This window comes from Colletotrichum siamense, assembly GCF_013390195.1.
Source record: "Colletotrichum siamense strain Cg363 chromosome Unknown KSG_Cg363_contig04, whole genome shotgun sequence".
Classification (NCBI taxonomy): Eukaryota; Fungi; Ascomycota; class Sordariomycetes; order Glomerellales; family Glomerellaceae; genus Colletotrichum; species Colletotrichum siamense.
In genome coordinates this window covers 6,394,676-6,417,798 of record NW_023501017.1, presented here as the reverse complement: position 1 = coordinate 6,417,798, position 23,123 = coordinate 6,394,676, and the positions used below count along the sequence as shown (strand labels likewise).

At 51.6% G+C, this 23,123-nt stretch overlaps 11 protein-coding genes across 11 annotated transcripts; 5 read left to right on the top strand and 6 right to left on the bottom strand.

The window, feature by feature from the left end:
- Positions 1-2,918: 2,918 nt before the first annotated feature.
- On the top strand, positions 2,919-3,839 carry CGCS363_v007662 (uncharacterized protein; the record flags this gene model as incomplete). Its single annotated transcript, XM_036639511.1, has 1 exon — positions 2,919-3,839. The coding sequence occupies one exon, from the start codon at positions 2,919-2,921 to the stop codon at positions 3,837-3,839; it is 921 nt and encodes a 306-aa protein (XP_036496686.1).
- Positions 3,840-3,940: 101 nt separating this feature from the next.
- CGCS363_v007661 (uncharacterized protein) lies at positions 3,941-4,234 on the bottom strand (the record flags this gene model as incomplete). The annotated part of the gene is made up of 1 exon (XM_036639510.1): positions 3,941-4,234. One exon carries the CDS (start codon positions 4,232-4,234, stop codon positions 3,941-3,943), a length of 294 nt encoding a protein of 97 aa, XP_036496687.1.
- Positions 4,235-5,690: 1,456 nt separating this feature from the next.
- On the bottom strand, positions 5,691-6,434 carry CGCS363_v007660 (uncharacterized protein; the record flags this gene model as incomplete). Its single annotated transcript, XM_036639509.1, has 1 exon — positions 5,691-6,434. One exon carries the CDS (start codon positions 6,432-6,434, stop codon positions 5,691-5,693), a length of 744 nt encoding a protein of 247 aa, XP_036496688.1.
- Positions 6,435-8,073: 1,639 nt separating this feature from the next.
- Positions 8,074-9,664, top strand: CGCS363_v007659 (uncharacterized protein; the record flags this gene model as incomplete). Its single annotated transcript, XM_036639508.1, has 2 exons — positions 8,074-8,637; positions 8,690-9,664. The coding sequence occupies 2 exons, from the start codon at positions 8,074-8,076 to the stop codon at positions 9,662-9,664; spliced, it is 1,539 nt and encodes a 512-aa protein (XP_036495911.1).
- A 688-nt stretch (positions 9,665-10,352) lies between these two features.
- Positions 10,353-12,021, top strand: CGCS363_v007658 (uncharacterized protein; the record flags this gene model as incomplete). The annotated part of the gene is made up of 4 exons (XM_036639507.1): positions 10,353-10,565; positions 10,594-10,635; positions 11,058-11,422; positions 11,487-12,021. 4 exons carry the CDS (start codon positions 10,353-10,355, stop codon positions 12,019-12,021), a joined length of 1,155 nt encoding a protein of 384 aa, XP_036495910.1.
- A 271-nt stretch (positions 12,022-12,292) lies between these two features.
- On the bottom strand, positions 12,293-13,143 carry Pcmt1 (Protein-L-isoaspartate(D-aspartate) O-methyltransferase; the record flags this gene model as incomplete). The annotated part of the gene is made up of 3 exons (XM_036639506.1): positions 12,293-12,431; positions 12,492-12,970; positions 13,042-13,143. 3 exons carry the CDS (start codon positions 13,141-13,143, stop codon positions 12,293-12,295), a joined length of 720 nt encoding a protein of 239 aa, XP_036495903.1.
- Positions 13,144-13,957: 814 nt separating this feature from the next.
- On the bottom strand, positions 13,958-15,138 carry BSD2 (Metal homeostatis protein BSD2; the record flags this gene model as incomplete). Its single annotated transcript, XM_036639505.1, has 3 exons — positions 13,958-14,533; positions 14,601-15,047; positions 15,118-15,138. The coding sequence occupies 3 exons, from the start codon at positions 15,136-15,138 to the stop codon at positions 13,958-13,960; spliced, it is 1,044 nt and encodes a 347-aa protein (XP_036495902.1).
- A 1,783-nt stretch (positions 15,139-16,921) lies between these two features.
- Positions 16,922-17,397, top strand: CGCS363_v007655 (uncharacterized protein; the record flags this gene model as incomplete). Its single annotated transcript, XM_036639504.1, has 3 exons — positions 16,922-16,939; positions 17,010-17,201; positions 17,254-17,397. The coding sequence occupies 3 exons, from the start codon at positions 16,922-16,924 to the stop codon at positions 17,395-17,397; spliced, it is 354 nt and encodes a 117-aa protein (XP_036495949.1).
- Positions 17,398-17,590: 193 nt separating this feature from the next.
- CGCS363_v007654 (putative mitochondrial carrier) lies at positions 17,591-18,749 on the bottom strand (the record flags this gene model as incomplete). The annotated part of the gene is made up of 5 exons (XM_036639503.1): positions 17,591-18,092; positions 18,153-18,300; positions 18,356-18,487; positions 18,545-18,565; positions 18,629-18,749. 5 exons carry the CDS (start codon positions 18,747-18,749, stop codon positions 17,591-17,593), a joined length of 924 nt encoding a protein of 307 aa, XP_036495904.1.
- Positions 18,750-18,794: 45 nt separating this feature from the next.
- Positions 18,795-18,959, top strand: CGCS363_v007653 (uncharacterized protein; the record flags this gene model as incomplete). Its single annotated transcript, XM_036639502.1, has 1 exon — positions 18,795-18,959. The coding sequence occupies one exon, from the start codon at positions 18,795-18,797 to the stop codon at positions 18,957-18,959; it is 165 nt and encodes a 54-aa protein (XP_036495907.1).
- Positions 18,960-19,617: 658 nt separating this feature from the next.
- On the bottom strand, positions 19,618-20,340 carry CGCS363_v007652 (uncharacterized protein; the record flags this gene model as incomplete). The annotated part of the gene is made up of 1 exon (XM_036639501.1): positions 19,618-20,340. One exon carries the CDS (start codon positions 20,338-20,340, stop codon positions 19,618-19,620), a length of 723 nt encoding a protein of 240 aa, XP_036495906.1.
- Positions 20,341-23,123: the final 2,783 nt, after the last annotated feature.

Genomic DNA, 23,123 nt, shown 5'->3' with positions numbered 1-23,123 from the left:
TTTCAGAAAATATTATAGCTATACTGCTAGTGAGGAAGAGGAAGAATAGTTATATATTAGTAGCAAACTATATAAATAAATATATAAAGCAGATTTTTATTAATAGGTGCTACTAGCGCCCTACTAGCTTTAATAATATTTAGAAGGCGATTAATATATATTAGACCTTGCTTAAAGTTAACTTTAGGTTAGAAAGAGTTATTAATACCTTAAACTTCTTCTTAATAGTAATAATAAAGGTAGTAGTATTTAACAGCCTATAAGAAAAGGATAATAAACTACTGTTTTTATAGAGTAATAGTATTAGTTAGGTTAATCTTAATAATAGGGTTTTTATACCTATAGAGTGAGGAAGAAGGTTATAGAGGTTAATATTAAGGTAAGGTTAAGAGGGGTAATAAGGTTAAAGTTAACATTAATATTAAGAGGGTTAGAGGGCGCTAAGTAAGCTAAATATTCACTTATTAAAGATAGCTACTATTAAGTACTATAAAACACTAAATTAATTAACTATATAGTAATCTACCCTAATTTTTACTATTATAACTTATCCTTCTACCTCTTAAGATATTATTAATATGCCTCCTATAGCTATATAGTAAGATTAAAGCAGACTTTATACTTAGGTCTCTTGCCTACTTATAATCTCACCTAATTTTTAGCTCTCTTAAGAGCTTCTGCTTACTGCATATTAATAACGTATAAGCTATTAGATTTCACTAAAAAGTTCTATACTATTATTATAATGTATATAATATTAACCTAAGTTATAAAGTTATACTTAGCTGTATTCTTACCCCTTATAATCTTAAATTTTCGCTTTACTAAGCTAAAAACCCTCTTAATAATACTCCTCAGCCTTATATAGGTGAGGTTATATAACTCCTTTTTTAACTATAGCTTTATATTTAACTTAAGGTAGTTATAGAGGTAATATCTCTGCTTAATAAACAGCATAATAATACTAGTATTACTTTTACTAAAACTAATATTAGTAAGATAAAATTAACTTACCTCTGCTCTAAACGATCTTATAAGGGTATAACTAAGTAAGGTTTTATTATTTATACTACCCTCTATGCTAGTAAGTATATATAAAAAAGTGTAGTTAAACTTTACTATAGTGAAGATATTCTATAAGATATTACTTTTTTAATTAAAAAACCTCTTCTACTAACTAGCTAGTATATAGGTAGGAATTAATATCTTATTAATAGCACTAATATATTTATTAAAGATAGCATTCTTAGCGTTAAGCTTAATATCTAGTGAGATATATAATTCTAATAGTAGAGTTACTACCTCCTTATAGAGGCTGATAAAGGTGTTAATTATAGTATAGAAGCTTCTTAATACTACACTCTATAATACTTTAAATTAATAGGCAGTATTATACTAAAGCTCTCTAAACGCTAAGATATATAGTATAATTAATAACTTATACTTAACTAACTAATATTAAGTATTATTAACACTATACTAGTATAGCTAGCATACTAGTAAGTTAAATATTCACTTTAATAGTTAGAAAATATCCTTAAACTTAATATCAGACCTAATAAGTAAAGCTTTAGCGATTTAGGTAGCCTTAATAGCCCCTCTAAGGTAGATTATAATCTACTTAAATATTACTAAGTTAACCTTATTATTATTATTATTATTAATAATATTATTAAAAGTGATAGTAATAAAAATAGCTGCTTATACCTTATTAGAGCTATTATTTATTGCTAATTTAAAAAGCTTATAAATATCTATCTTAGGCTTATTATATTCTATAGTAAATAAAAGATTAGCCTCTATTTAAAGTCCCTATATTAATAGACTTATTAAGTATCTCATAGTAAGGAATATCCCTCTCTAGTATCCTCACTAGCTTCTCTATTACTACTATAACTTTAAGATCTTATTCTATAGAGCTAATACTACTTTTTTTATTCTATAACCTTATAAATAGAAAGCTAGGTAACTAAGCCTCTCTAGGTAGTAAGAGTGTTAATCCTACTACCTAGCAGCTAATTTTTAGTGTAGTATAATAGCTAGAGGGATCTGAGCGTCTATATACGTCGTTTTAGCTTCTTCTTAAGTTATATAGCAAAAAACGGGCCTAAAGTGGAATGGCGTGGCAAAAAACAGCATTTTTGCTTATTTTATGCAGCTGTGGCGAAGGCGCCAGAAACACGAGAATGTGGCAGATCAGGGCCTAATTCTGCCTTACCACACCATCGCATTTTGGAGCTCGCGCCCGGATTTAAGCTTCTAGGCTCGCATCAAGCCGAACCTCTCTGGGCGGTCTCTCGCTTCTCCCATCCGTCAGTATAAAATACAGGCTCCAGTGACGCACAATAAGGGAAAACAGCGTTTGGCGGTCAAAACTCATGCTTTTATTCTCAAGAAGATAGAGCAGCTGTCAACACAGCACCCATCAACGTTATGGTCGAATTGGGGCGGGGACCTGACGAAGCAAGTCTCCCACCTGTGCGACCGTCGGGACTGCTTTAAGCCCGACCACCTATTAGACGAGACAGCCCAACGCAGTAACTCTCGTTCAGGCTGCCCCGGCCCGATCTACTGCGGTGACCACGGCCACCTCATTGTCAACTCAGCGCCCATGATCCCCCTTGTCTTAGACTCACTAGAGACCATATCAAGTGCTGCATCGCCCAGGTGGATGAGGTCGTGGTCGTTGGTCGTCCACAACGTCGGGTTGTGTCCCGCGGGCTGCCCACCGTGCGCCTCCTCAGAGGCGAGATAGTCGGAAACTGTCGCCGGGCGCTGTAATACCCCGCAAGCACGCCGCTTCTAATTCACTCTCTTCGCCCCATCACAACACAGCGTGTCCTCGGCAATCTTTCTCGTTTCGCCTTGAGATTCATGATCCACGCCCCAAATCAGTCAGCTTCAATTTATTGCCTCTCATGGCGAAATCAGTCCTCATTATCGGTGTCAATGGCACTTTGGGCGCCAAGATCCTAGATGCCCTGGTCGCTTCCCAGTCTTTCAAACTGAGTGCCCTTAGGCGTGCGGGCTCCAAGAGCACCATCCAGTACCCAGTTGATCAAGTTGCTGTCGTCGAAGTCGATAGCGATCTCTCTTTTGAGGGCTTGAAGAAAGCATTCACTGGGCAAGATGCCGTCATCGTCAGCTTCCGTCTGCGAGACCTCGAACAGCATCTGCGCATTGCTGAGGCCGCCGAGGCCGCCAGCGTAAAGCACCTTATCCCCGCCGATTTCGGCAGCATTGACGCTGATAACCCTCGCGCCCGCGAGCTCATTCCCCTCTATCGCCACAAGAGAGCTGTCCGACTCAAGGCTCAAGAACTGGCCGACAAGAACAAAGATTTCGCTTGGACGGGCATTGTCTGCGGTCATTTCTTCGATTGGGGCATCAGAGAAGGGTTTCTCCACGCCTATCTGGACAAAAAGGTGATCGACATCATTGACGGCGGTAATTTAAAAGCATCTGCTGCCACTCTCCCCAGGGTGGGCGAAGCCGTCGTGCGCATTCTCCAGAAGGGTGTGACCGACGTGACGAGAAACAAGACGCTTTTTGTTCAGAGTTTCTGCATCACTCAAAAAGAACTCATCAAGAGTCTAGAGAAGGCAACAGGCGCGGAATGGAAAGTCAACGACCTCAACTCTCAGAAATTCATCGAAGAGCACAAGACGAAGGCAGACGCAGGCGATCACAATGCCATCGAAGACCTTGTATTTGCAGTCGGCACTTTAGATGCCGATTGGACCAAGCATCCTGACTTCGCCATGGAGGCTTTGGGTTTGGAAGACGAGGACTTAGATGCCATAGTCGCAGAGGTTGTTGCCAACCCAACCGGGAAATAAAGACAACAACGCAGTTTTCCCGCATCGAATATATTCAAGCTATGGTCGTCATCGACTAGTAATGAGCCTTCCACCAATTGCGTTGCGCTGTCCGCTACGATCTATATCTCTTGGCTCCCGCCTGACACCTTCTTGATAGCGTCGGGCAAGTTCTGCATCCCCTCAAGGAATACGTCGAATTCATTCTTGACTTCAACCATGTCTTCATCGATATCGTCCGTCCAACGATGAATGTAGATTGTCTTCATTCCCAAGTCCTTGGCCGCCCTCAGATCGTAGGCGTGTGCTGCAACCATGAGGACTTCTTCCGCTTTAGCATCAATAAGATCAAGTGCTTTCCTGTAGGCTCCTAGGTTGGGTTTGTAAAGACCCAACAATTGGCTTGAGAAAAGCATGTCGAATTTCAGCCCTGAAGAACGACAAAGGTCTAGTTGCAGCCGACTAGTGCCGTTTGCATGCACGAAGACTTCAAGCCCGTAATCTTGCCTAACACTTCGTATAGCCTCTTGCACCTCTGGCCATGCAGACTGAGAGTGCCATGCATCGATCATTTTTTGTTTGGCCGAGGTATCAAAGATAGCTGTGTGTTGTGGCAGCCCGTCTAAGATACTTTCGAGAACGCGGTTCAACGTTATGTCGATGTTTTCTGGGGGAAGGTCTTGGAGGAATCTTGCGTTGTTTTCGATGAAGTATTGTCTGCGCCATTCTAACGTGAATTTCGAAGCCTCGTCTCTGGGGATTGAAGACGGCCAAGATTGGAGCACACTTGAGTGCCAGTCAAGGCACGTTCCCATGAAGTCGAAGAAAACCGCCTTGAACCTTTTCGTCATACTATTCGACGATGTTGAAGATTTGTTGTGGTTGGTATTATATAAGGTAACTTAAGTATGGATTGACTGACTGTCTCAAACTGGATGGTTGGGTTAAGGGGGTTTTCAGGGCTTTTATCTTTTACCTGTAATGCATCGTAGCTGCAGATCAGCAATTAGTAATTGCAACAGCAGTTGATGTCGTCGAAGGGCGTGTCCATCCTCTCAGATACCCTCTGCCTAACGCAACCGCTGCAGACTAGAAATATACAGGATCAGCGTCAACCATGTCAACCAATCACATAACCCACGCTGCTCTGGTGCGATCGGGATGCATCGGCATATGTGCCCCTTCATGGCATAGGGCAGCAACACAAAAAGTCCCTGGGCTTGCCATAAATCAGACAGAATTCGCCTACGGAGCTGATTACGGAGAATATGCCCAACGCCCCGCATACATAATTCTTCTGGGCAGGGCTAACGTTTCTTGAGAGCCTCAAATGTTTTTTTTTTTTCTTCCCTTCTAAGTTTTCTTCTTCGCAGTTTGCCGACTGGAGGCGCACCTTGTTGACTGCCGTATGACTCTGACGGGGAAACATGTATTACATCACTCACACTCATGCTTGACTCCATCACATTACTAAAAGGCTCATGGAATATTACTAATATCTCTTTATGCCTATCCTATCCCTAATAGCACCACGATGTAGTTATAGTGAGTGTTATGTGACTAGAGTATGATACCAGACCCGAGTAGACTTTCTCTTACGAGAACTGTAGTTCCTGACATGCATTTGGCCGAAAGTCCAAGCTACGAAGTCGCCCCTGCGCAAATATCAAAGCCTTTGATAGCCTTCTTGTCGGTGAATTGAATGGTCACAACGAATATGATCAGGGAACTGAGGAAGCCCATTGCGAAATATTGACCCGAAGGTATTCAGTTGTAGAGTGCCTCGTAAGAGACGTCATGGCACCACGCAAAATGATGGGTAAACCCCGTGTATGATTCAATTGCCATCCTGCAAGACAATTATTTCAGCCATCAGTATGTGATAGTCGCCACTTTGCGAACATACTTGTCGTTGTTGCAATTCAAGATATTATCGAACATCCATCTGCCCACGTCCTCTCGGCAAATTGTATATCCTATGGCTAGGCTCTTCACGCCACTGACAGGATCTTCGACACCGACCTTGATTGCAACACCAGAAGTTTCGTTTCCGTTGGTGAGAAAACTAGCTCGGAGAACTGTCCATTCTTCTCCGGAGTTGAAGAGAAGCTCCTCCAACGCGCGCTTATCCTGGTGTGGTGTGGAGAGAAGGCCCTTGTATATGGGGTAAATGATAAGCGGCGTGTCTCTGCCAAACTTGGATATGCCAGTGCTGCTCTGTCCGATGACACGAGGACGTCCAGAAACTCCTCTTTCGGTGCGTAGAGTCTTGATGGCATTGAGAAGAACAGCCATGCCATGCTCACATACATGTACGTCCTCAAGAGTCATTTTTCGCAACTCAAACCAGGCACCAATGGTGGAGATGACGAAGTCCACAAAGGATGTTGCGTCATGAGGCGAAACGATACAATTCTTGATGGCTTCCATGTCGTGCGCGTTTCCCTTGAATACTTGAAGGTTGGGATGGATTTCGGGGGAGAGTACAGACGTAAGTTTGTCTGGGTTCCGACAGAGTGCGATGCACGTGAAGCCGGCAGCCAGCGATCGACGCAAGGCAGCTTGGCCACAGCCGCCGGTTGCCCCGAGGAAGAGGATCGTCTTCGGGGGTTGCATGTTGACGGACTTTACAGTGGAGACGGGGTAAGCCGATTACGGATGCGACGATGCGAATGCGGGTACCGGGGTCGGCAAGCTGGGGTGTAGTCGGACGGGGCGGAAGTCCGGTCGCAAAGCTGCAGTGGGGAGAGATGAGTAGAAGTAGCTGTATGAAAGCAGTGCGACTGTATGCCAGTTGCACTTTGAGTTTCACAGTAACAAACAAATGCGTGAGGGCCGAGAGGGCTAAGAAGTCGAAAACAGTGTTGATGGTGATCACAGTGGCAATACTGACTGACAGCAGCGGTGCTTTGGGGCGAGGAAGGCGATGCCCTTTTATTCTTTCCCAAAGGCCGGCGGTAATGCGATTCTCTACAAGGCAGCATTGCAATGGCAAAACCACATCATGGCGAAGGCTTCATGTTGAGCCGAGTTGCTGTTGGTGGCTTTGGCTACGACCCAGACATATCGGTCGAAGGATTAGATCCCTGACGCCACAAAGGTATTTCAGTGATAGGAAAGGGAGTCGACGGTCGAGAATTCCTCCGCCCTTACTCCCCGTCCGGATTGTGGCGTCCAATCAGATTCTTGAATCAGTGGTGGCCCTGCACGCATAGTAAGCTTCTCAGGACAGACAACGGGACAAACTGGCCGATTCATCACCCATGATTCCGTGATCCATGAAGAGGTGGGCTCAAATCGTACGCGGCCCGCCCGGGCACTTGGTCATTCGGTTCTCTTGCAGTTTATCACTCGACCGAAACCCTGCGCCTCCTCAGTTCTGCTGATGCATTGTCATTACCATCGCCCGTTGAGTTCAAACCTTACTGCCTGCAAAACCCCTCTTCCCTGACTCGTTTGCGATTCTCGATTCTCAAATAGTGACTCCCTCAGGCTTCTGGCGCCGCGTGACTCCCGCCTAGCCGAGCCTGTTCTGCGAAACTGACGCTTCTGAAGCTTTTGAAACTGGCAGGCTTCATTCACATCGTCTTCGCCATGGCTCTTCATCTCTTCATCCAGATGACATATGTCGGCCTAGCATGACATTCCGGATATCGCCCACACTCGTCACGAAACGACCCTACGAGTGTCACTTTGCGACCTCGTCGAGAAATTGGCTTCCAACTTGGCATCATTGTCCCGTCTTCGACCGCCAACTTGTACTGGCAGCGCGCAAGATGGGTATCGGCAATACTGCGGACGACATGTGCATCCCTGCAAACCCAACCTTGAAGCACAAACGTGACGTTTCGTTGTGGCGAAGACAGTCTCCCCTACTCTCATGCGGTACTGGGTGCGGCGATTCACTCCAGCGTGGGCAACACAGGATCGTTTGAGTTTCATCTGAACTCTCACATCACTTACTTCCTCAAGGAACGTGCTGGATGAATCCCAATGAGCAACTTATCAAATCACAAGTCACAAGCAAGGGTGCTGGGAGCTTTTTCCCTCGGCCGGAGGGTCGTCACGACCCAGGCCTCATCCATGCTGTTTCGTAGATCTCTGACACCAGCTCCCAGCTGTCGGACTACGCTTTTTCCTATGGTCACAATAAAGATAGCAGTGTGCCTCCAGATCGAATCGCTCGGGCACGACCAGATGTGATCTGGTTATCATCCCTAGACCAATCATTTAATCCCATCCTGGATTATACGACATGCTTGTGGGAAAGTCGGTCCCGGAACTCATCCTGGTGAGGACCATGGTGGTCTTCTTCCAGTACCTAGGCTTCTTATGTTTCATTTACTTCTGGTTTATTTTCGCCATAGTAGGTGTGCCTGGGATTGCTCACCCCGTGTCTATCATAATCGAAGTTATTGGTCTTATCGAAATCGTCTTCTACTTCGCCTTTTATCTTCCATTCCGATCTCGCTTACAGAAGCCGGGCTTCGAAGTCGAACCATTGTCGCAGGCCGAGCGCCGACAATTCTTCCAAAAGGGTCTTGACCACGCTCCAGATGTCGAGCAGTACATACGGAAATGGCATTGCAATGCCCAGCTTGGAGATATTCGCAGAGAGAATGTGAAGGACTGGTTGATGTGGGCGCTGTTCGACAAGCAGGGCAATCCAGGAGAGCATGACGCCGAGCTCGAGGAATACATCGCAGATGCAGAAGAGCGCGCGGGAGTAACCATCAAGAAGGGATATGGTGACTCTACCCCAATGCGCCTCAGTTTCGATCCGATCGACATCAGACATCGCAGCTTGCTGTTCTATCTTGTAAGTTCATCACCTTTCAGCGACGAAGAACTAGCTCATGAGACAAAATCAGATAGTAGGAGGCCTCGACCTCTTTGTGACCATTGTCCTGGCGATCAGAGGGTTCAAATTTTACCGACAACCGCGCAAGACTTTCTTCTCCGTCTTCCCTCTGCGACCTATGACCCTTCTGGCACCGAATGAATCGAATAGCTCGCAGCTGAGTTACTTTTGCCGTCCCCATTCATCCAAGGAACATCGCCCGATCCTGTTTATCCACGGAGTTGGTGTCGGCCTGCTCCCATATCTATACTGGCTGTGGACTATTCCTAAGGACGTCGGTGTGCTCTGTATCGAGATACTACCCGTCTCCTCACGCATTTGCCCGCCGTTGCCCCCAACCGATGAGCTTGTCGCCGGCATGGATGCAATTATTCAGCAACAAAATTATAACGACTTTGTGTTTGTGGGAAATTCCTTCGGTACCCTATTTGCGGCGCCCCTCCTCAAGAAACCAGACCTGGCGAGACGAATAAACTCCATCGTCCTCATCGATCCCGTTTCGCTGCTGCTCCATCTTCCTGCAGTGGCCTACAATTTCACTCGACGAACACCGAAATGGGGCAATGAATGGGAGATCTGGTTCGTAGCCACAGACGCGATGACAGCGCACACCTTAGCGAGGCGCTTCCGCTGGCAGGACTTTATTCTCTGGACCCCTGAGCTTCAAGGGAAACGCACGACAGTGGTCTTGGGCGGCGAGGACTGCGTGACAGACCCAGACGCGGTGGCCAGCTACGTCTATTTCGGCGACCTCAGCTATAGCCGCGCTGATAAGCACGAGTGGTCCACTACGCCTGACAGATGGTCAGGGCAAGGGGAGCTAGAGCTGATGTACCTGGCTGGCATGGACCACGGACAGGCATTCCTCAGTATCAAGCATATGCCGCGGATAGGGAACGTGGTATTAGAGTATACGAAACTAGACCAAGAGATGGAATCTCGACAGGCAGAGGCTGTGAAAGAAGAAGAGCAAAACCAGATCTGAATGACTTTATGATTTATGGGGGGTCTATCTGCTCTTTGGACTGCAGTCGAGAGGTTATGGTCGGGAACCTGCCCTCGCATGCAAAAGTCATTCGATATCCACATGTACATCACAATGAGAAGATATAAATGATCGTTCTCCCCTGCGACTGAACCGAATACACATCCTGCGTATTGAGTCTTGTCTTGGGCAATCCATGACAGAGAGGATGAAGAAGCGGAAGACGCGGAAGACGCGAAAGACTCAAGGGTCAGCATGCCAACCCCCCACATTTCTCCTGCCCCTTAAGCACGTCGGGTTGCCGCCGCTGAACTTGCCATTTCTTTTCTTTTGCGAGATGTATCGATTGCGAGAAAAGGAAATTCGGGCAGCTTGTCCTTGCATGACGCAAGGGGTTGCCAGGACTGGCGCGGCCCCAAGGCGCCACAGGTTAATCAATCGAAACGCTCCATCGCCGTTCGAAGTAATCAGATGCTTGCCTTTACCAGGGTCTAAGATGAGCCACGACACGTCCTTCACACAGGCGACGCGTCTTGGCCTTTGGAACAGTTGGGATTGATGGCACCTCCCATTCGAGACGGTTGGGTGATTGAGCGATGGCTATTTGGTCGATAAAAAGGAGATCTTCCTCCTCAGAATATTGGTCAAGGTTTACCCTCCATCAATTCTTCCACCGCGTACCACAACCATGGCCGAAGTCGAGGATGCAGTCGAAGATACCACCAGCCTCGTGCAAAGCATGTTGCGTTCCATCTGCACAAACATGGCAGTGAGCTGCGCAAGAGAGGTCATTCCCGAAGTGCACAGTCCGCATGTTTTCACCGTGGAATTCCTCCAGCCTCTTTACCTCATTTGCGCCTTCCTCGACATCAGTCCTGAAGGCAAGCAACTTGGCGACACGGTAATGACCCAGCTAACCTGTTTGGTAGTATGGCACGGCATCCTCATGGAAGCAGCCAATCTGCTGGCCTGTAAGCGACTCAACATCGACGAATGCGAAAATCAGATATGTTTTTCGAGGCGGGACCGGCGGAAAAAACACCGCAAGGCACCATGCTGCGCGTGCTGCCTTTGCCTACCAGGCTGCCGTCGTTGTGACGCCGAGCTACAGGTGCAGTCGTACGAAAAGCCACCGCGAAAGCAGGAGCGGTTTGAGCTCCTGTTCAGGAAATCCCATTTGTGGGATATATACTACGCTATGTGTGGTGTGTCGGTACGTTAGGCGTAGAAGGGGAAGCATGGTCGCTTCAAGGTTCGCATTTCACTCATCTAACAGTTGGCTCGGGTTTAAGAGCCCATTCGACAGGTTGCCCGGGATCCAGCTTTGGAAAAGCCAACAATCGCATGTAAGTGCCGTCGGTACGCTGGTCAGGTCCTCTCAACATTTGGATAGAAAACATATCGGCTCGAAGCATTTCTCGTCAAGCAGTCAGGAAGAAAGTACGAGCTCCAGAAGACCTGCATGAGGGACGGGCCGGCCAGGCATGTGCTCGAGATCGAGGGACTACGTACAGAGCTGCTGCGCAACACAGAGGCGATGGAGGCTCTGTTGGCGGAGAACGAGCGGTTGCAGGCGGAGAACGAACGGATTCAGGCGGAGAACTCGCAGCTGCGGCGGGAGAAATGCCACTATGTGAGGCTACTTGAGTCGGCAGGCGTGCCGGCGCCGTCATCACTTGAGCTTTCGCTGTTGGATGCGGCTGGTGACGGGATTCTGGCATTGGGAGTCGGGGAACCAACTTCTGATTACGAAGAGGAGTAAGTCAACTCCCACCACTCAAGCTGAAATCGCCGTCGCTGATACAGCTCACACTCCGTTCAGTGGCTTGGTGACTAGCTCTGCCAGTGATCAAGACAGTTCATTGCCTGATGCCCCTGCGCTGGTACCAAAGAGTAGATCTCAGCGGGCAAGCGAGGCTGCCGCAGCAAACAAGGAGCGCGCAAGACGGAAGCGGGAAGCGCGTCTGCAGGCCCGACAACGTAGCAGTGAAATTGAAGAGCTGCTTACGCGGAATGAGCTCGCCGACGTCGAATCCGAACTCCGGCGTCTGACGAAGCGTTTGCCGTTGGAGTTCAGCGTCACCCAGCGGCGCGACACTGATCATCAGGTCACAGGCTGTTTGCGCCAAGTGCTCTGGGTTGAGAAATATGTGGAACTTCACGACGCTATCGACGAGCGGATCCTTCCACTCGCAGGTGCGGCGCTGTTGCTTTTCAAGACGACCGCAAGAAAGTGCAGGACTCCTGTTTTCAAAGGGTGCTGGGATCGCTATAGGAGAATTCATGGCCTCTTCATTCGGAGAAGCCATGCTCTTGGTTACAACACCTGGGGAGAACGTCTGGCTGGCGAAAGCTGATTTTGTACTTGGACTGCTGCTATACTCTTTTCCTGTCTGCAAGACTTTGCTCCTAAATTATCGTTGTTGCCTGTTGTAAATGACGCCCGTGGTGCATGTCGCCTATGCAACTTTCCTCAATCTTAGCCTTCCACCCCCAAGGGAGTGCGGGAGGGGATTGAAAGTATGATGAGTATGGAATGTGTCCATTGTTCATGACAATACAACATTCGGTATTCTGTTTCTCGTCGCAGTTTAGCGGGCTATCAGGGGGTGCCATGATCCCAGGTCTTTATGACTTGGGCGCGTCTGTCAAGGGCACATATCGAACACCAAAAAGCTTCTCCTTGACGACGGAGCCGTCCTCCTTCTTGTCAATGGCCCAGACATACTGGTCGTAGCCGTTGTCGTCCTCGACGGGGATAAACATTCTGTACTGCAGTCAGCCCCCGCGACGACCGTCGTCGACATACAGGCAGTCGACTACTCACCTGCCCGGAGCGCGCAGCTGATCCACCAGCTCCTGATGGAGCTCCACGGCTGCAGCGCCGACGTGGATGGCATCCCACCCGGTGCCGCCTCCCTCTCCCCCTGGCCGCGGGGCTTCTACCCACCCCTTCCTCCCGTCGCCCGTGTGAAATCGCACCTTGCCGCTGTCCAGCAAAGCCCGCCCTTCGTCGCTTTTCCGCATGTTGCGCTCTCCCAGGTCCCTCAGTGCTCCGATGTGTTCCAGTCCGACCACCAAGCCCTTTTCTCCCACGAGCTCCGCGAGCAGGTGCGTCAGGTACCCCGACCCCGAGCCTATGTCCAGCACGCGCGGGGCCGGTTTCGTCGCGGAGGGGGTGAGGTGCGGGAGGAGGGACTCGGCAGCGGTGGCATGCATGTGCGGCGCGGAGATGGTTGCTTTGTGACCGATGGACTGGGGAGAGTCTTCGTAGGGGGCGGAGGGAGCGTAGTATGCGCGATCAACCTAGAATGTCAGCACCTCCCTCTGCTCGCGCCAGCCGTTACCTTGGCGAAGTGGCGAGGCATGCCATTTACCTTGAGAAAGGCGTCCTTGACCCGTTGGTCTTTTATGAGACCATTACGCCACAAGTTCTCGACGAGGTCTTTATTTGATGCGCCGGAGCTCCGCCAGGCCATCTTGAAGTTGAGAGGGAGGGAGCGGTGCACTTGGCGTGTGGTTTGATCGTTGACCGAGCTTGGGACGAGCTTGAGAGCTCTCCGAACGAGACGGTACCGAGAAATCGTGGCGGCGAACAAATCCGAATAATGATGGAAGGGAATGGGAAAACTCGAGGGACCTGAAGAAGGTGGACAACTGTGTCGCGGTGTATTGAGCTAGGTACGCTTCCTTACCAAGGTGCTTATCAACATGAAGAATGGAAGGTGCATCTAGACCTAGGTATGTGGCGGGAGCAGGTCGATGCTCTCGGGCGATGGTTCGCGTGGAATGATGTAACCCGCTTCCCCAGAGCTTCTAGAGCCGCTGGAGATGAGGGGCAACCGCAGTGAACCGTTGCAGTTTTGAGCCCACAACACCCCGGCGAGCGCTAAACCTTCGCCCCCGCTTACGGATCATCCCGCTGCGACCACTAAATTCCCTTGAAAGATTCCCCACGAGCACCGCAGAAATGTCACCGTTTTGCTCCGTCAAGGCCAACCGTGTCAGGTAATAATCAACGCTGTCGAAGGTTTTGTTTGTCACACTAGTCAGGCAGTCGAGGAGCAGATGTACTAGAAACTCAGTTGTGATGTGATACTGAGGGAGGGCCTCGCGCTCCCATGGCCAAATATATATGCAGATTACCCGACGCCGTGAATTCCCATCCCATTAGCACCCCACGATGACACAGCCAAACAAATAGTAAAGGGTACCATTGTTGTAGACTTTTGTCCAGTAAACGGAAAGCCTACGACACATTGCTGCGCGTTGTGATGCATGAAGACGCCAAAACTAAACCACTCTCTCCGTCGATTCGCCCTCGGCAATGATGGGCACGGGCAGGCCGCGGTCTGGGCTCTGGAGCACCAGCTGCTCGTGCCGCCTCGCCTTCAGATAGTCGCTAACAGATCTGATAAGAACGAACCAGCCAACAACCATTAGAATGTAGGCAATCCATTCCTGTCCAGTGATGTCCGCCACGCCACCGCCACCCTCGCCCGTAACCGCGTTGGGGTCGAAGTTGTGAGAATTCGGGTCGGGAGGCGCGGCGTAACCGTCTTGGCCGTTCATCTTCGGTGGATGGTCACCCTCCGTCGTTCCCTTCATGTAGAAGCCGTACTGGATCAGCGTGATGCCGAGGCCCGCGCGCGAACCGTTCTTGGCGGCGTGGGTCGAGTGAAGGAGGTAGGTCAGGATGAAGCCGACGATCTGGAAGGACATGGAGATCATGCCGTTCCAGACGAAACTGAAGAGTGAGCCCACGGGCATGCCGTCGATGTAGACTTCGTCGGGGCCGCCGAGGCCAGGGGCGAGGATCGTGGTTTCCCAGTAGGGGGGAGCGGCATCGGCAGCGGCCTGCTCGTACGTCTATTTCTTGTCAGTATTCGGTCGGAGTCACGGGTATTCTGCCCTTGGGGATTGATGCGAGACGTACGGGCGGTTGTTCTTCCTTCACCTCGCCTCCACGCTCGGGCTTCGCAGTCAGGTTGGAAAAGACGCCTTCATTCTGGATGCCGCTGCCGTAAATGCGGAAGGGCGTTGTCGGGCCGCCGGCGGTGGTGGAGGCTGTTGGTGGCAGTTGTGTGACATGGCGTTCGGGCTGGGGTCTCGATTCGGAGGAAGGGTTGCGTGATGCGTCGCGGGAAGCCTGGGTGGAGTCGGCGCGGACTAAGCGTTGTCGGTCATCGGCGTCGTCATCGCTATCGTCACCGTCGGTATCGAAGGCGTCTGCCAGTGCGGGATCAACTCCACGACGGTCGCGCGAGGACGCTCTGGAGTGGAAAGAGGGCGGTGGTGAGTTGGGGACTGGCTGCGATTGTCGTCTTGGCGGAGCGGAGTTGGTGGCTTCGAAGCCGTCTTCGTCGTGATCATGGGCATTCACCTAATGGAACAAGACGTCAGTATGTTTGTCGCGGCGGTGGAAGGTATCGGGGCCAGGCTATGAAACTTACCCTCTCATAACCTCCAGCCATCTTGACGATGTTTTGTTTGTGTGGGTTTGCGGCGGCGTGTTGAAATCGAGGAACTCGAAAGGCCCCTTTCGCCACTGCGGACGATGCGACTAGCGTTGATTGATTGAAACGGCGAGAGGAGGAAGGGAAAAGGCCAGGCAGGGAACGTCGGAAGAATATGGGGTCGGGGGGAACGCAGAGGAAAAGAAACAAAGCGGAAAGGAGAAATGTCGATCGTCAGTCGGAATCGTAGGAGACGTCGGAGGGAAGAAAGGCGGCAAAAGGAATGACGGGTGTTTGGAGGTTGCTAAAGAACAATGCAAGGAAAAGACGACGAGGGCGACGGGAAACAGCCGTAGTGGGCGGGCTTCTGCTGCTGTTCCTCCTGCAGTCGCGGCGGTTGGCTCGGTGCGTTTGGGGGGCAGCCGACGGAGGTGCACCTCACTACCTAAGGGGCGAAAGTACGGGTGGAGGCTTATGCGTCGACTTCCGTGCCTTCAGTGTTGGGTACCTTAGGTGTCTTACGTAAGGCGGGCTTTGCGACAATAAAGGCGCCAAAATGCCTGGAGCAAGCCCCTGTGTCCACTGTGGCAGTGATGCCCTTTGACATGGCTCGGGACTATGCGCTAAGCCATTCCAGCTTAGCAGGCCGTGGCCTGGGCCGAAGGTGCTGGAACAGTGGGGAGGACATGGCGTGGGCACGAGACAACTGGGCGAGGTCGGTCATGTGACCTGCCAATCCCACACTGCACTCGCGCAAACCTGTTGATTTCGACTCGGTCTACAGCGTAGCTTTCGTCTCTCGACAGTGTCATGGCCTAGTTAGGAATGGGAGCAATCTGGAATGCTTGAGGCGATATGGTTGCCGCTACCTTACCGACCAATGACATTGGCATACCTCGCTTGAGCATGACAATGATGAAGATGGAGACACTAACGATAACACCCATTTCTCAACATCCGTAGCCGGCCACATGGTACCTTGTGTTACCCGTTCTACATACATGATTCTAGACTCTATCTCAGCTCAAACTTGCTGTGCCTTTATGATGTTTTACTGCTGCCTCTTGTCTCGGTTTTGCAGCTGCTTCGTGAGTGGTTATGGGCCGGGGTTGCGCCTGGCACCCTGAGCTGCCTGCTTGCAACTTAGTGACGTGGTTTTATTCATAAAGCATATAAGTCTTCCTTCTAATGGTTACTGTTATTAACTTTAGAGATTTTGTCTTCTGTTTTCATTTATTGAATCGCTGGATTTAGTCTGATTTGGGGTATCTTCTAGGGTAAACGATTTCTCAAAGGTATTTCACAACGGTTCTTGGCCAAAAGGCGCTGAGAAAGCTATGGGTTTCTCGATCAATGTCCATCGCCTAGGTAGGTACTCAGCCGTTTAAACATGATATAAATACAAGAAACAATGCGAATTCAAGGCACCATGCAAGCCGACAGACATCACAAAGACTTAATCATGCCCCAGGTACGGTTCTCAGTCTGTCGTGCACCTACCTACCCTGCGGCAGGCCGTCGTCAAGAGCCAATCATAATCCTCACAATAATCCACCCCAAAGCTGCTCTGCCGATTGCCGGAACGGGTAAGCTCCGGGGCAGCGTGCGCTCCAGAAATTAATTTGCGTCTGCCATCCAGCGCAGAAATCCTTGACGTCGATGACGGCGTCTTCCATCTTTTGCGACTTCGCCATCTCGTCGCATTAAACCCCCTCCGCCGGCTAGGATTCACTTCCACGGCGAGACCATGTTGGGAGAGTAACAACCAAACATTTCACCCTTTCCTGTTCTCTTCGCAAACATGGCCCGGTCAACAAGCGTGAGTAGTTCCCTTCTTCGCTGCAGCTCCCACGATGCGTCCCTCCGTTGCTTACACGGTTTAACTGCAGCAAGCATACAAGCACTTCCAGCGCGCTCTGGCGCTGTGGCCGAAAGACAACCTCCGCCCCGAAGTCCAGTTCCCCGAATTCGCCGCCCGCGGCCTCGAGAGGAGGTTTGCCAACCCCGCCGTCGACGAATTGAGCGAGCTGAAGCAGGCCAACGCCCTGTACGCCCTGGCCGACGACAGGTTCAAGAAGCAGGTGTGTGCCACGGCCCCGTGCGATCGACTCACCTCCCGCTGACCGCCCTCAGTTCCCCTTGAACGGCGAGCTGCTGCAGCCCAAGAGCCAGCCCACATACTTCAATGATTTGCTGAGAGAGCTGGAGGAGGCCCCCACGAGAGGCTGGCTGCAGAACATGTCCAAGAAGCTCAGCGGCATGTTCAGATTCCAGTAATGAAGGACATGATACATCAAATACCCCGCGCATGTCGCACCGTCCCTGGCAAGGCCATGTCCCTCTGCGAGACGTTATTGCTGGACCCTCAACTATGTACAGTACCATGTATAATATCTGTACCCCGTATCGTGTGTCTATGCCAACACAAAGTAGACCCAAACGCCATTCTATTTTCAAGTACCAACGTTTCCTAAATGTACCGTCTCTCGGGGTCCATCTTGTCCATGAAATCCATGCTCTTCTCGTACATGGTAAACACCAGTCCTCCGCTCACAATGAGACGGGCCAGACGAGGCAGCGCACCGCTCCAGAACGTCAGCAGCCCCTCCTGCTTGAAGATCATGCCCGCGCAACGGAACGAGTTGCCGTACTGCGTCCGTGCCTCGATGCTCTGCATTCTGGTCTTGATCGTGTCGAGAGGCTGCGTGACATAGACCGTGATCAGGCCGGCGATGCCACCCATCGCAAAGGTGCCGACAGCGCCGAGCTTCTCCCCGGGCGCGGTGTAGGACTCGGCCAGCTGCTTGAGCATGTTGTATGCGCCGAACCGGGTGGCACTGTTGGCCGCTTGACGTGCCGTCGTGGGGACGAAGCCCTGGAAGAAGCCGCGGATTCCACGTTCGCGGGCGATGATGGGGACGGCGTGCAGGAAGCCGCGCATACGAGGCTTCGGGGATTTCCTATCGTCGATGCTGCGAGGCAAAGGGTTAGCAGGACGGTGGCGAGACTCGCCGCGATGGGAAATGACCTACAGCGTCGTCTTGATACTCTCAAACGGCGTCACGGCCAGCGCGGACTCTGTGACGCCAGCGCCAAAGCCGGCAATGACCGTCTTGGGGCCTGAGATCTTGCCGTCGGCATCGGCGAGGAGCTTCTTGTACTGGTCAAACGCGACAAATCCTGCCATTTGCGTCGTTAGTCGTTGTCATCGCACACGGCCGCGTAGTCGACGTACGGATTCCCGCCTTGAGGGAGTTGCCGATGATCAGCGTGGTGCAGCCAGCATACCACTGCTTGCCAAAGGGCGGCCAGGGCAGCTTCTTGCCGTCGGCCAGTTGGCGGTTCAGTTGCGACCGGGTCTTGGCGACTATCGCGAGGCGTCAGAGGCAATTCGGGAGGGGCATTCGGCTGTAGGGATTCTTACACTCGGCAGGGTACGTGATGGCTGTGGGCGCGATTAGCTCAGGTCATTGTGTTGTTGTGGACGAGTCCGGTCGTCCTAACTCACCAATCTCCAGGGCGCCGGCCGTAGATCCAGCGATGATGGATCGCAGGACCGTAGGGCCCCCCTTCTTGACGGGCTGCGACTCATCCTTGGTCGCCGCGGGGGCGGTCGTCGCGGTCGACATCGTGGAGTGCGGTGGGCGGGATGTGCCGAGAAGGACGGGTAATCGATGCTAGTTCTCAGGGTTTGTCTCTTTTTTTTTCTCTTCCCCTCCAAAGAGCTCGACTTGCGTGCAGGCGCAAGCGTCGTGCCAGCGCTCGTGCACCTGCGTCCGAAATCGCGGGGTGTGGAGACCACTGACAAACTCGTCTCGGGTACGTACTGCCTGACGTAACTCTTCACCGACACACCGAATCATTGCTTTCGACTAACACCAGTTTGGTCCATGACGAACCGCTTCAGTCCGTTGCTTTACCAAGGAATGACGATAAACCATCGTTGATGATTCCTTGGTGCTTTCTAAGTGAACATGAAAAAAATTCAAGGTCAGGTAAAGGTTGGGACTTCTGAGCTCGCAAATTGTCCCATGGAACTGCTCGGGAGATGAAGATATACACGCTTCTCGTCAGATTTCATGTGTTCTTATCCTCTGACTCGAGCATGACATACCTTTCCAAGCTTTCACATTATATCTTACGCTTGCAAATACTTGCAAATAACATGCTTACCATGGTTCACAATAGACGCAGTCATGACCTCGCTCCAGGCCAAAGCCCATGACGCCCATGCCTAACACGCCAGCAACAACGTAGGCGTTGTTCAAATCGAAACATCCAACCATATCACGTTCTATGGGAAGTCTTGGACTCGACAGAATACGGTTTGCCCAATTACGCAGCATTGATTCACAATATTCACTTGGGAACACAGACGTAGCGTGGGGGCGGAAAGCTTAATTACAGCTAAAGAAGACATGGCCCCGTCTCCCTAGTCTATCAAAGACTATCGTATATATACAATGAAACCAATTTCGCCTTTGTCGGACAGCGTATTTACTGCATGGCAGGGACCTTGATGGAGGCAATGGTCCAGACCTTGCCGCCCTCGCTGCTGGTAAGACCGGTGTAGACAGCACCCTGGCTGGAGCCGATGGTCTCGCCGAAGGAGGTATCGGCGTTGGAGAGGGTGATGACGGTGTTGGCGTAGGTCTGCTCAGCAATGGTACCGGTGCAGCCGTCGTTGCACTCGGTGCCGGTTCCGTAGCCCCTCATGAAGGGTCCGGACTTGTGGTCGAGCGAGCTGATGACCTTGCCGGAGGACACGTCCGTGACGGTCTGGCGCCAGGTGTTCTGGTCGGACTGGAGGGTGTAGTCGATCTTGATGGCCTGGTCGCCCTTGACGGGGGCGGACGTCTCGCTGTCGATCTGGCCGAAGGAACCGAAGACGGAGGCGCGGACGCACCACTGGCCGCTGGTGGCACCGCACCAGCTGTTGTCGGGCCAGGACTCGAGGGTCGTCTGGATGAGGTCGCCGGTGCCGTTGGACATGCCGGGCCAGAGGAAGAGGACGCCGGCCTGCGTGGGGGGAGCGGCGCCGGGGGTCAGGGTGGTGACGGCCTTGACGATGGTGGACTTGGAGGGACCGAGGGAGACGGCGCCGCCCCAAGAGTCGCGCTTGGCGAATCCAGTCTTGGTCGGGCCCTCGATGGGGAAGATGCCGGGGAAGGCCATGGCCGAGGCCGGGAGGACGGCCATGAGAAGGGTAGACAGCTGCATGATGGCGACGGTTGGTTTGTGTTTGAAAAGAACGGTTGGAACGAATGTAAACGTCTGATGGAGAACGGTATGGACAGAGAAGTGAACGTGAAGAGCTACTAGACAAGACACAGACACGGAATCGACGCGACGACTGAAGTTCTTTATACTGCACTACATCTCGTTCTTGGCCTTCTAGAACCAACAAGGTCCCAGGCCGCTCCCTAGAAGCACGCGAAATGAGAGGAGCTCAATACAACGTAACACTGTTCAGAAGCGGAGGAGAGGTTCTGGCCCATCACCCGTTGCAAGAACGGAGATATCCTCCATTTGGGTGTTTACTAGGCTGTAAGGGAGTGGCCCGATGGAGCGCTTGCCAACTTCGTCCAGGGTACAAGGATAAAATTCCACGATAGGGGGACGACAGAAGCGCGTGTCGACTGGAATACGGGGAAGATTTGCCGGTGGGATGTGGTAGTTCCGCCGGAAGAATCCTTCTCGTTGGTCACTACTCGTAAAAGAGGGGCGCAACTGGCGTTGTGGTCTCGTTTGTTGGAAACACTAGTCGAATCAAGGCCTGTCCACCCTCGGCCGAGTCTAGAAAACGGAGCATTATGTGAGGCTGATATAGCTCCCGGATCGTTGGGACAGACCTCTACTCAAAGTGAACAGTGAAACGAATTCGTCATAGGCGGAACAACGAGAATCAACTCAAACGGGGGGAGAAAAGGTGACTGCTGGGCTCTAAACACAAGACCCGGGCTGCAAAGTCTCAGGGCGTAAGTCGGACTTTGCGTCCGTCATCTTCATGACTCTTGCTCCATGTGCGGACCCCGTGGCAGCAGCGCTTTGAAGTCATCAGAGGCCCATCAATGAATTCCGGAAAAGACCACACCCATCTGCCAAGTCGGCAGAGGGTCGGGAACACGATGTGACGATGCCTCTTAGCCGTGGGTGATATTCTCCCACCAGTGGTAGCGAAGTTGCCGGGATAGCAAGGACCAGCACTCGGGATCCCACCCGATTGACGCCTCTCGCTAAGAAGTGCGCGGTATGGTCCAAATAGCCTTTAACCGTAAAAGGAACAACAAACACTCTATTGTTTGCAATGAGATATCGTGTTGAGGATAAAGAGTTCGCTTTCGGGTCACCGTTGGTGCCCCTGAATAAAAATCAGACGAGCGAGGGGCACACTGAACAAATGACAAGACGGACTAGTCCGGCCCTGTAAACGGGGCCATATGCCGACGACGGGCCAGATGACGTAAGGAAACACTCTGTGTCAAACAAAGGGGCAGCGAGACGATGAAATTGGAAATCCGGCCGACATCCGCGTTGGGGGAAAGGAAGCGACTCAGGGCGCTTCGAGCAGGTATTTCCGCCGGATGACGGTGTGGAATTCCGAGCGGCCATGCTTTCGGGCGGAAACATGGCTCGAGTGCAAACCGGACTTGGCGCCGCGCCGTGGTGTCGGGAATTTCAGAATGCGGAGGACCCGAGGCGGCCGTTGGGGTGCAGAAGTCTCCGTGTGCGCGACCGATCGCCCGGTGCAAAATGTCCGACTGGTCGTCGGCGAGGGTCACCTGGGTCCGGCAGTCTGGGCACACGGCCGTCAAGCGTTCCGGATTACGAACCCCATAAAGCCAGCTGACGTCGATTAACCTTTGTACAGAGAGTACTGCGTACATGTGCTGAGGGTGTTCATCGCGTGTAAATGGCAGGATTCGGGATTTGTAAGGGATGAAGATCCTGAATGATTGACATGATTGAAAATAGAACAGAGGGAAAGACAAAACTAGCTCACAGACGGCTCCATTGATGTGCATTCGGGTTGGAGACGTGACATCACCGTCGCCAATCTCGACATCGTCGACACATCATCGTCAACGTCGTCGACGGCGTGATGCGCCCAGGTGATGCAAGAGTGTGAAGGACGGCTGGCGTGGACGACGAGCTAGGGAGGGCGGCAGTCGCAGGCCGAGAATGGGTGAATGGGTGTTGGCCACACTCATGGCACCGCCGGGGAACCCAAGCTTTCAACCCAGAGGCTTGGGTTCAGAGTTTCCACCTGCCAGCTGGCCTTCAACAAGGACATGGCACGCTGAACGGGCTGCTGTCTTACTCCGAGGCAAGCGGGTGTCTTCCAGGGGATTACCATAGTAATGTACATTAGTACGAGCCAAGCCAGCTTCTCCTGTGCGAGGCGCAAGTGTGGCTAAGCTGCCGCTTGTCTTTTGGTGATGAAGACTGTCCCACCAAGGGTTAGGTACTATCGTAAGTACTTCGGGGTCCCTGGGATGCCCGTCTCAGGGCCTTGCGGCACGCGCGGGTGTGCGCCTGTGCCGCGTTCGACTTGCCACAGCGGGCACTGGACCCTTGAAGTTGACGTGGAAGGGGGCCAAGAGCCTGTCGATGTCGAGGTGGGATGTCTCTATTCGTTTCTGTTGCACTGTTGCAGAGGTCTCTCTCCATGGCCGGCGTCAATGTGTGAGTTGGCGTCGAGAGCGAGGAGACGATGAAGACGATGAAGACGAGGGGCTCCCGGCTAGGTGTTTTGTCGACTGACTCTATGCAAGATGAGACTGCAAGTCTATCCCCAACTCTAAGAGGCTGGTGGATGTTCTCGGGGCGACGCTGATCTTCATGCGAATATGCTTATTCGTCCAAGTCGGCCCCCAGTGAATGCTTCATCCCTGTTCCCTTTCCACAGCTCGAGCCTCGAGCCCCTCAGCGCTCGGCGTCTCCTGGCCTTACCCGCTGCGGCCAAAATCCAATCCAATATTCATCCATCCCCTTTGGCAGTT